General features: G+C 41.0%; 1 protein-coding gene across 6 annotated transcripts in view; it reads right to left on the bottom strand.

Annotated features, from left to right (window-relative positions):
- Positions 1 to 353: 353 nt before the first annotated feature.
- Positions 354 to 11,489, bottom strand: part of MYLK3 (myosin light chain kinase 3) — a 67,282-nt gene continuing 56,146 nt past the window's right edge. For 5 of the 6 annotated variants that reach the window (XM_048816949.2, XM_048816947.2, XM_075118377.1 and 2 more), the window contains 4 exons: positions 8,082 to 8,210; positions 6,697 to 6,849; positions 3,874 to 4,006; positions 354 to 2,258 (listed from right to left, as the gene is read on the bottom strand). In XM_048816949.2, coding sequence (XP_048672906.1) covers positions 2,187 to 2,258; positions 3,874 to 4,006; positions 6,697 to 6,849; positions 8,082 to 8,210 — 487 coding nt within the window. In that variant the 3' untranslated portion in view covers positions 354 to 2,186. The remainder of the gene's footprint in view (positions 2,259 to 3,873; positions 4,007 to 6,696; positions 6,850 to 8,081; positions 8,211 to 11,489) is intronic. The other variant, XM_048816946.2, reaches the window with a different exon arrangement.

Genomic DNA, 11,489 nt, shown 5'->3' with positions numbered 1-11,489 from the left:
ACCCACTCTGCTCCACCCCATTTTAAAAATTTAAGTGTAAAAGTGGAAGCATTCCTTCCTGTCAACTTACATTTGTTTTGGGATTGGTTCAAGTTCAAGTTAAAATTTTAATAAGTTGATTCAGGAAGAGGCCAGACAAATGCCTGAGGAGCAGGGCAAACACTGAGCAGTCTCAACTCACTAAGACTAGCTGTAAAACGAGATTCCAGAATTTTTTTCTAAATCAGATTTCATAATATCAAAGGAGGGTCCACACTCTGGGCGAAAGTCAGATGTAGCAGGCTGAAATTCTGTTGTAAAGTGCTCACCAATGCTGCCTTTACTGTATTTCAGACTAGAGAGAAATAGGCCAGTTACATTTTTGCTGAGATTTATTAGTGTTAATGTCATAACTATGCATACTAACAATAACTATTTACCATGCAATGTCACTGGGGAGGGGAAATGTGAACAAGCTTGGGCCTTCACAGAAGGTGATCCATTGTCAGGATTTTTTCATGTAACTTTTGTTGCCCTCTGACATAATGCCAAAAGTGCTGTACAAGTCCAGTCCATCTGGAAGTGAAGGGAGACGTTCTAGAACTGAAAAGCTAGACAAGCTTAACATTAAACTAGTGTAAGCAATTTTTAAGGTCTTGATGAGGGCTGGGAGCAACAAACATTTTAGGCAATTGAAAGGCAAAGAGTTAATGGGAGTAAAATTGTGATTTGATTAGGCTGAATGTGCAGACTTAAGCTGCTACTGTTAGTGATAAATTATTTTAATCAGCTCACATAGAGTGGTGCAGCCTGTAGGTTAGCCACAAAGGAAACAGTGTGTCAGCCACCTCTACCAAAGTGCCTGATAAACACTAAGGAAACACAATTGGTACTGGGATTGTGTTATATGGGGTGACTCCAGTTTTATAAGCATCAGAAAAAAAATTGGTTCTTGAAATTAACCTTTTTCTTGATAATACTAACTTATTTTTGTTTTTAAACAATCAGAAAAAGGGCAACAGCTCCCATGTGACTAAAACAGAGTCAAAGGCTGGCAATTCACTGATCCCCTACCCAGCAGCTGAACAGAAACAAAAACCAGTTCATCCGTTACAAAGCAGTAGTTTTTCTGTTACACTTCATGGCATTTGGCAAAAGTGTTGAACTCAAATATCAGCTTAGAAAACTAAGCATTCAGGTCCCAGCTACAGAAAACTATATTTAAAATGTATCCCCTGAAACTCACACCCAGAGGGGAGAATAAAAGAACCTCTGTTCCTGGGGAGGAGGTGACACCTAACTGCACTGTATTTCATCCACCAGATTGTCATCCCAATTGTTTTTCATTTGTGGTAGTTAAACCTAAATTCATACCAACACAAGGAGCTATTTAATCAGTTTGACCCATTATAAAAATATAGCAGTAGGGGACAATCTGTCTTAACTTGCGCCAGGTTTTAAATGCCTCTGAAAGCAGTAGGTTTTGTTTTAGAGGATAAGGTGGAAGACACTTTTTCTTTCTACTCTGACTAGTTGCCATGCATTATTGTGATGCTTTGGTGAAAAAAATAATTAAAAAAAAAAACGGGGGGGGGGGAGGGAGGCAGAAAAAAAATGAACCCCTTCAGAAGAAAATGTAGAAAAACTGCATTTCTCTACCTCAGTTTTGTCCCTGGGTATTTTGCTTTAAGTAACAATTATCTTTGGGGAAAATAGAGCACTATTATCCCTCCAAATCTATCACCACTGTGGCAATGCCCTAAAAGTGATCGTACAGCACCTCATTAACATAGAAAGTCTTAAGGTATCCCACTGCTGCTGACCAGGTGCTTGCTGCTATACTCCACCCTTTGGATTCATATCAATAATCAAAGACTTCCAAAAGAAGTGGGTCCCACTCAAGGAACTTAGCTGCTAATTATAAGCATATCAATATAGCTATAAGTGGAGTTATATCAGGAATATTTATGTATCACTATGTCCAGTAGCTGAGAGCTTGTAAAACAGAACTATGGAAACCCCTGTTTTATAAAGATTAGTAAAATTCGTTCTATGTTGTTGTGCTCTGAGGCAGTTCTGGTACCTAAACACACGCCTGATACATCACATGAGGATGGCAGAAGTGGTGGTGGAAGAGAGAGAAACATCTAGTCCTTTTCTCTCTGCTTCATCTCTAGCTCTAAGGCTTATAGCTCTTCCACAGCAGCTTATGCGAGGTTGACAGACATGCTCGGAAACCTTCTCAGACGATTGGCAGCAGCTACCACGTAGAAATGTTTCTGTGAATGAAACAGAAAAACCTAAATGTGAGCATAACGGAGCCAAAGCATACTGTGCAATTAACATTGGTTTTTTTTCAGTGAGGGACTCCGAATAGTAAATGCAGATTTTCTCTAGTTCCCAGACCTCTGCATTGAATACTACACGGAACAGTCTTCTGTTGTGTCACTCCAATATTGACTACCCATTAAAGACAGAGTAATGCACCTATGTCAACTGAAAAGTAGTGGGAGTGGAAGGTTCATGAAGTTTTCGGGGAACATTTGTAACCTTAGTGAAATTGGGGGACTAATCAGCACCAGTTCTCACATCTTCTGTTGTACCTGTCAGCCTTGGGGAAGCCAGCTATCTCTAAGTACACCTCCATTCTTTTGCAGCTCCGAATTAAATCAGGGTTACACTTAAAATAACACAGTCCCCTTCCTCACAAGAGAGTCATGTAAATAAACTGTCATAGAAACAGCCACAATGGATTAAATAGCTTAATCTCCTGTCTCTGGATAATAGCCAGCGTGTTACCAACTCACATGCAACAGACATTAATTACAACACTTGAGGGACCCAAGGTGTCAGCATGATCAAAGGAAAAGCAGCTATCTGCCATTAGTGTAACATTAACAATTCTAGAAGAGTGACACTTGAATCCCCTCCAGTGGGAATCATGAAATGCTTTGTCCTAGAGAATCGACTCTTTGTGGCTGTAAAACAGTGTTTATACAATGAACAAATGGCTGTATGCATCTGTTAGCAAATGTGTAATAAAATAACTTGGGATGAAGACATTTTTTAAATGCAACAAGTAGCAGTAATTCTGGAGTCTGGGAAAGTAAATGACATTTGGTCTTCAGGGTCTAACTCATTAGGAAGGTTTTGCTACTCTCACTAGTGAGTTAAAACTGGGTTGGATTTCGTCCTCTTCCTATAGGTTAAATGTTCCAGGGTTGTGGTGTCCCTCCTTTGCAGAGTATAATTATTGATCACCTTTTATGGAAATTCCTACATATTTACTGAGAATGGTTCATGAATTAGCAAGAGATTATCAGTGGTCCTGAAAGTATGCAACTTTCCATCTGGCTGGATTGTGACACAAGAAGGTCAAGTAATTTTCCCAAGGTTGTACAGTGAATGAGGGACTCAGGATGGATTTGAACTCAGCTTCTGCTTGGTCCTAGACCTTTGCGATGAATACTACACAAAATAGCTTTCTGTTGTTACATTCCAGTATTTCCTATCCATTGAAGACAGGCTAATGCAACTATGTCAACTGAAAAGTAACTGCTTTTGCTTGGAAGGTTACACGTTTAACATAAAATAAATAGTGTCTGAAGCCTTTGAATCCCTAGAATTTTACCCCTAATTTTTTTTGAAACATCAATCAGAAATAAGAGTAAAAATTTAGAAAAAAAAATATCTAAACTCAGAGATGCCATGACTTAAAAGGGGAAGTGAACACTCAAATCTATAACTGCAAATGTAATTCCAAAATTCATACTGCAAGGGAGTTCTCCATGTTTAGAAGAGGACTATGACAAAGAAGAATAAGGGCCCTGACTGCACTGAACTAGTACAATCACTCGTCTTCGGAAATAAAGATGACAGATTTTGTATATTTACCTTCCATTTTCTATGAGCCATATAACTCTGTAGCAGCAACTGGGACTTCAGGCAAAGCTTGGATTTCTTGGCTTTGCCAGGCAGATCATTTAGCCATTCGTGTTTCAGACACTGTGCTGCACTCATCCTGCAACTGGAAAATAAAATTTGTGAAGGGCTGTGATGTAAATGTTGCTACCACTATTGTGATTTACAAATAATCTCTTTGTCTGCTTGCAGTGGAATGGTTCAGCTGCTCTTCACTGATACCACATGTGAAAGGTTGTTTTTTCTAAATGAAAATAAAAGTAAACATACAAAAAAAGATGGGGGTAAGGCCCTTTATAGCTGTTAGTTATCTCAGCGTAGAGAGCCTGCGTGAAGACCAATTCTCACTCCTACCCTCCAGGTGGGACTAAGTGGTGCTTAGAGGTGTTTTAGGTTCTTCTGCACTTGGGTTTATGCCTGAATATTGTGTAGCCTTGTTGCTCTATTTGGATGTGATTTTGGAATGTGAATGGTAGAACACATGGCATTTAGGTAGGACTGTGCCAAGAGCATCAAAGAACACAGAGATATTAATTTGTGGTGATATGTAGTCCATCTCCCCTGACAATGCAAGAGCGTTCCCTTCAGTATATTTAAGGAGGATCACAGATGCCCACAAAAGTCAATTAACACTAATGAGAGCATCCATGTGTAAACAAAAGGTATGGCTTTCAAGTATTCCTCCTGCAGTTGGCTGGAAACTTATAGGTTCTGTTTCAGATTCAACTATCTGCACAGAGCTTGTCTTTGTGTTCAGTACTTTGAAGATGTGACAGCCAAAAGGTTGGTTTATAACTGAAACATAATTTAATTGTAATAAAAATAACTACAGTATGCAGACAATCAGCAAGGTGCTCAATCGAAGGTCATTTCCATGGGTCTTTGAAAACATATGGAATGCAAGAAAATCCTGGATCTTGTCTTTTGGGGCATCCTTTGTGCAATTTTTTTCAAAATTTGAACTTGCCTTTGAACTTTGATATGAAAAGATAGGGCTAAGTCCTGCCTTTGGCTCACCTGCCACTCAAGGAAAAAGGTGTCAGCAGAACTGATGTTTAGCAGCCCTTTGCATAATGTGAACAGCCAGCCAGAATCCCTCCTGATGAACAAGAACATGCTAGGAGATAGGACAAGCTGTTGCACCAGGTCATCCCCAGATGTCTCAGGAGGGAAGAGTTTGCTGTGCACTGGTCATTCCTCTTTCTCCAAGAGAGTGAGCCACAGCCTGCTATTATGCCTAGTGAGCAGCTGGCAGATCCAACAATGCTTCTTGCTTATAATAATAATAATAATTAATAATCATCTGCCCTTAAATAGCATTTTTCATCCCCAGATCTCCAAGTCCTCTGCACAAACTTAAATCCTTATTAATTCCTTTTTACAGATGGGAGTCTCTCTCTGAAGTTAATATCCCACAGCAAGTCAGTGGCCATCAGGAGCAGACTCCTTGTCTTCTGACTCCTAGCTCTCTGTTCAAATCCACTAAATGACAATTACCCTTCCAGTTTAATGCCCATCTTAACTTTCATTGACAAGTTAGTATTAAGAACTTTATTATTAAATCTCATTTGCATAGTTTAGCTGAAAGCATAGGCCTGGGAACTCTGGGCACCCCCAGGTTTTATGCGGGACCACTGACCTCATGCCCAGGCCTCCACTCCTCAGCCCAGGGCTTGGGTCCCAGCCTCCGGCCCTGCTACCCGGCCACTGGCCCTGTGCCTGGCTCTCTGCACCAGGGCCATGCCCTGGACTCCAGTCCCGGTCACTCTCAGGTCCTGGCTGCTAGCCCCTCTTCCCAGCCACTCTTGGGACACTGGCCCCACTCCCTGGCCACTGGTCCAGGGCCCTGCACTCGGCCCCCTCATTCCCGGGGCTCTGCTCCCAGGGTCCTGGCAGCTGGCTCCACGGCCGGGGCTCTGCTACTGGCCCCACATGTGGGGTCCCAGCTGCGGGCCCCATGCCCGCCCCCAGCCTATGCCCTGTTGCCCTGTCTGGGTCCCCCCTCCCAGAGACATGGCACTGCTCCCAGCCCCAGCCTTGGGGGGAGTTGTGGACAGTGGTAAGGGGGCTGGCTTTCAACACCCCCACTATTAAAAGAGTTCCAGCACCACTGGCTGACAGTCTGGAAAAAGCCAGTGTTCTAAGAGTTCCTGTTGGCAGTTTTCTCCTAAAACAATGTGAAACATTCCCATCATTGGTAGAAGGAGTCACTGGACATATGTTCATCAAGGGAAGACGAGGCCGCTGGACCATATTCTGTCCTGCAATGCAATGTATACAGCTCCCTTTGACTTCAATGGGAGCTGAGGGTATGACTCCAAGAACAGAATTAGGCCCCAAATGGTTCTTTGTACGTATCCAGTATATGGAAGGCACTTGGATTGGGAATTATGTCACTTTCATAACTGCAGCTACTGCTTATCACCTTTTGTATTTTGAGAGACATTTTTGCAGTTTGTATCAATGCTCATAAAGAAGCCAAAGTGATGACAGAACTAGCTCCTGGACATCTGTGAAAGGTTCTTAAAACAAAACAAATGATTCACATTTCCTCCGCTTCAGCTCTCTTGCAACAGGCTCAGTTACTGGGAGAGCCTTTACTTTGATTGAAATACGTTGACATTTTTCTTTTAAAAAATGAGGTTTGTGTCACTACTGAGCTGCCTGGTAGACACAAACATGGCAAAAGAAAAGTCATAGTACTAACTTTCAATGATTGGCTGCCACACATACATTTAGCTAGGAAGGACTCATTCTAAATGGTAGGGCTGCCATGACAAACATAGAAGAAGATACCTCTTCTCCTTCACAAGGAGTTTGGAAATAAAGTCTTTTGCCTCTTCTGAGAGTTGTTCAAATGCTTCTGCATCAAAATCCCAGCTGCAGTTCACTATGTAATTCATTGTCTCTGCGTCCGTTTCTCCTAGGAACGGTGATAAGCCACTAAGCCTTTAAAAAGAAGAGAGAGAGAGAGAAATGGGCAGCTAATAATGGGAAGCATGCATTTCTCCTATGTATCCTCACTGTGCTCACTGCTGCTTTAGAATCACACCAGTCACTTAGAAAAGAGGGTTCCAGCTAGATACTGTCCCAAAGGCCAGTGCAACATGTGCTATGGTGGGGCTTGGCTACCTGGCTCAGTCCCTAACTACTCAGGTCAGTGGGTTTGTAATAACTAGGAGCATGGTGGCACAATAAAGCTCAGTCAGGGGGAAGGAATGCTTCACGTTGCCCATTTGCAATTCACTCAGCCAACTCCAGGGTCAGAGTGAATGGATACCCCAGGAATTGAACTCAATGCGATGTGAGCACATGATCAACTGCTTCTTCAGACAGGAATAGGACTGCTCAGTTGCCTAAAGCTAAGCATGCACATAAGTGCTGAACTGAGGCCTAAATCCATATTTATTCTGGATTAAAATACTGTTTGAAATATAAAATATTGTCTTCAATTAGTCTCTAAGCCCAGATTTGTTTCTTCAATCATTTATGACTGGATTCACCTACAAATTTTTTTTGGCTTCTACATAAACTTAAATAAAAAATGACCCAGTCCACTGAAAACAGCTACAAAAAAATGTTGCAATGCTGTGTAGTTAGCGAGCCTGTAGAGATGACCCCCCATGGCTCGCAGCCTAAACTCCGGGGGAGAATTTTAATCCCATTCGTGGCTGTGAAGTGAATTTTTCAGGTCCAGGAAGTAACTCCACACAAGACAGGAATAACTCTTGTGTGCATGTTGGGAGCAAAAGTCCTTTTGGATCAGGTTCCCAAGGGCCTGATTTAAAATGAAAAGATAAGTCTGGGACCTCAATAACTCATTGAAAGCAGAAGTTTTGTTAAGTTTCAGGCAACTGATTACACCTTGTCTAAGTAAATTAAACTTAATTTGTTTTGTTTTTATTAACTAATTAGACACCAAGAAGGCAAAGAGAAAACAGAGGGTTTAAGTATTTAGAATGAAGATTGATTGTTTTTCAGGTATTTAAAGTTGTGTGGCAGTGATGTTCCCTTTCATTGGCTCTCTCTTTTGGATAATGAAGTGAGTGCAACAAGAAACACACTCTCCCTAGATGGGAATCTCTGAATAGGCTGCATTCCAGCTCTGCAAATACCTTCCACTGGCCTTTCTTACAGAGCAGATGAAGCCATGGCCATGACCCATACAGAAGCTTACTCACAGCATATACGTGATGACGCCTACACTCCACATGTCAGTTGGGAACGAAACAAAGTCATAGTTCACCACTTCGGGAGCCAAGAATTCAGGAGTGCCAAAATTAACTTTCAGCTTCTCACGAGGTTTGTACCTTCATCAGAAACAAGAAGGGGCATCAGCACTGACAGCAGACTAAGTACATGCACTGCACACTTGCAAAAAGAACTGTCACATTTTTCATACTGTAGCAAAGCCGGACAGGTACATTCTACATCTAAGTCTTCAAAGATGCAGAATTTCAGCCTGTGCATCCCCACAGAGAGTTTTTATAATTCACAGTCACTTCCAATTAGTTTGATCAAATGTTTAAGTGAATCAGCCATTTAAATCTGAACAAAATCAAAGAAACTAAATCATTTGTATTAACTTTTTGTCTCTAGTGAATCATGCTTCTGGTGCATATTCTAACTTTGGCACTCTGCTTCAATTCAGAAAGTCACAGTTATAAACAGCTCATTATCCATCATTTAATTTTCCTAATTTAGACAGGTGGTAGTATGGCAGGAGAAAGAGCCAGAGAAAGACTTAGGACAATAAAAATATGGTTGCAACTAAAAGTTGCATGATTACATTAGAATCACCGCCATGTCTTCTGCAAGCTGCTGTATGCCCCCATGTGGTGATTCAGCTAATAAGATCAATCCAAGTCACAGGAACAGAGGTGGATGAAATAGGCTGAGGGCACTACAGTTGGTTTTCTATGTTATTACAGACAAAAATCAAATTGGAATAGCTAACATTCAGGCACATGTAACCCAACCTCTGTCACTTTTATAGATACTATGTTTGAGTGAGAAATGTCTGGCACAAGTTCTAAAGACATCATCCTCAAACTAGAGAGACAAGGTGGGTGAGGTACTATCTTCGATTGGACCAATTTCTGTTGGTGAGAGAGACAAGCTCCATCCTCAATCCTCAAATTGGCAGACACAGGGCTTAATTCGTATTGCAAGTACATGATAGAGTAACCTACACACCCCCATGTGGCAACAAGCTTTCCACAAAGAGAGGACAGCTTTAAACTCTTGCTGGTCTCCAGAGGAGACTCACGAGCAAAAGTCGTTCTGAAGATGCACTGAATCAACTTCCATTTTTAGGCAAGTTTGGAGATATTTTGCTCAGCAGGATCCCAAACCATAATTCACTGTGTAAAAGTGCTCAGATCACAGAGTTATGGACACAATATAAATGCCCAGATGGAAGCCTGAGAAGAGATCATTATTTGATTTTAGTAACCAGCAGGTTGGTTTTGCAGGAAGTGAAAGATGTTAATAATTTGCTAGTTAATATAAGGAAGGGCACAGTCTTGCAATCATCACTCAGTAATAACTCCTATTAAAGTTAATGGGAGTTTTGCCTATGTAATGAGTCAGATCAGGCCATAAATGTTTGTTGTTTTTAAAAGACTATTTCTTGCAAGACTATGTTTCCAAACTGGCTTTAATAAAACCTTTTCTATTGGGCACCCCTTTCCCTAAAGCTGTAGTTTTTTTTTGTGTACATTTTTTTCTATTTTTATAAAATCCTTTTAAAGAAAAAAGCTCTTTGAGCTGAAAGTACATGGGTTTGTATAATGAGAACCCCACAATGTTTAAAAAATATTTTTTTAGGTAAATATTATTATTATTATGCTACCATAAGAAGTTGTTGATTTCTTCTCTGGAGGGACTAACTCATGCCCACACCTCCTGTTTTCACTCAAATATTCCCTCGCCTTTTCCTTTAGGAAAGAGAATCATGCTTTATAGCTGCTTATGTTTTTTCCCCCATATTCTTATTTTTTTTCTGTATATAAAACTGAGGACCCTCTTTCCTGGTCACTGCAAATATGTAATAATAGGCAAAGTCATAATGAAGAGGGCAAAGAGGAGTCCTTAACATAACTGACTCAGATGCAAACATCATCTATATCACTGAGCCGCTTCTGGACAACCCTTTGGAGGTACAAAAAGAAATAAAAATCCTTGAAAAATGAAACAGCAGCATATGGGTTAAGATGTAATGTTTACATAAAATTTCCTTTGGCACAACAGCTATGCATCCTCTGGTAAAAGCAGGGCTCATGCTGGTAACATTTCCTAAGGTGAAACATAAAGAGTTAAAAAATTATTTTAGAACTGTTTAGTGAAATCCTGGTTCCACAGAAGTCAATGGGAATTTTGCCATTAATTGCAAGGGATCCAAGATTTTACCCACTGGCTTTCCTCTGGTTCAGTGCAAGTGAGGGCAAAACATAGATGCAATGGTAATAGCAAGGCCTGTCAAGCCCCTGAGAACCCGGAAAAAAGGATGGGTCTGGATTTTTATTTAAGTTAGAGTGGTCAGAATACAAGAGGCCCTGCAAGAGAACTGGGTCAGCATAGAATTGATATAAACCATGACCTGTTGTTTACCTAATCAAATAATCTCTACCTACAGAATTAAGTTAACATTTCCTCAGGATTCAACTATTATTCTGTTCCTTCAAACTCATGGTCACTTGCTCCACTCTGTAATACCAGACTCTCAAAAGAGCTGTGCTCCTTTTAGATGTAGTTTCATATTAACTGGAGAGAGGGATGAGAGCTAGCAGATCATAGCTGCCACCCACCCAGACTTAGACCAAGGGACTTTTTCACAGTCTCCCTGGCTGTTTTGCAGAAACCTTCCCTATGGTATAGGACCCACTCCTGCACCAAGGATATAACTGGCCCTTAACAAATGATAAGTAACAGCTCTGCTCTCTCCTCTTAGTCTTAGGGAGAGTATGTGGGATGGTGATCAGGGAATATTTCCCCACATGCCTAGTGTTAAGTAAAAAACCTGGGGCAGGCACAGAAACAACCAGGCCTCCTTCTAACCATGTCCATGTGAGAGGTGTTAAATCCTGTACCATTTGGCTGATGTAAATGACCAATGTAAAAACTGGACCACTGCTCACATATGATGCTGTCTATAGGTCTCACAGGCTTCAAATACTGAACTATGTTAAACCAGAACAACAGAAAGTGAGCATTGGTACATCTTTTGCTTGACACATTCATAGGAGTTTGACAAAGAAAACACTTATCAAGCCTCCTATTAGTCCCTCTCCCTGCTGTTGCAGGAGTGTTCTAGAACATTCTCTAGTATTTTGTCCATTCTAATTTTAAATGTCCCAAGACATGGGGCTTCTATGTTTTCCATGGACGGCCTTGCTAAAACTTAGTATCCCTCACTGTTAGGCTCAGATTGAGCATGCATTTTCCTTCCCTTAATTGCATTCTATTACTCGATGTTTCACCACTATTTACTGGACCAGCTAATTCCTCTCTCTCCTTGCTGTTTACCCTCTAAATATTTATAGGTGTTTATGCCTCACCTTAGCTGTCCTTTAGCCAAACTACCCATA

The sequence above is a fragment of the Caretta caretta genome, chromosome 12, assembly GCF_965140235.1.
Source record: "Caretta caretta isolate rCarCar2 chromosome 12, rCarCar1.hap1, whole genome shotgun sequence".
NCBI classification, from domain to species: domain Eukaryota; kingdom Metazoa; phylum Chordata; order Testudines; family Cheloniidae; genus Caretta; species Caretta caretta.
Note: the sequence above shows the minus strand (reverse complement) of the source record. Positions and strands in the feature narration are given on the sequence as shown.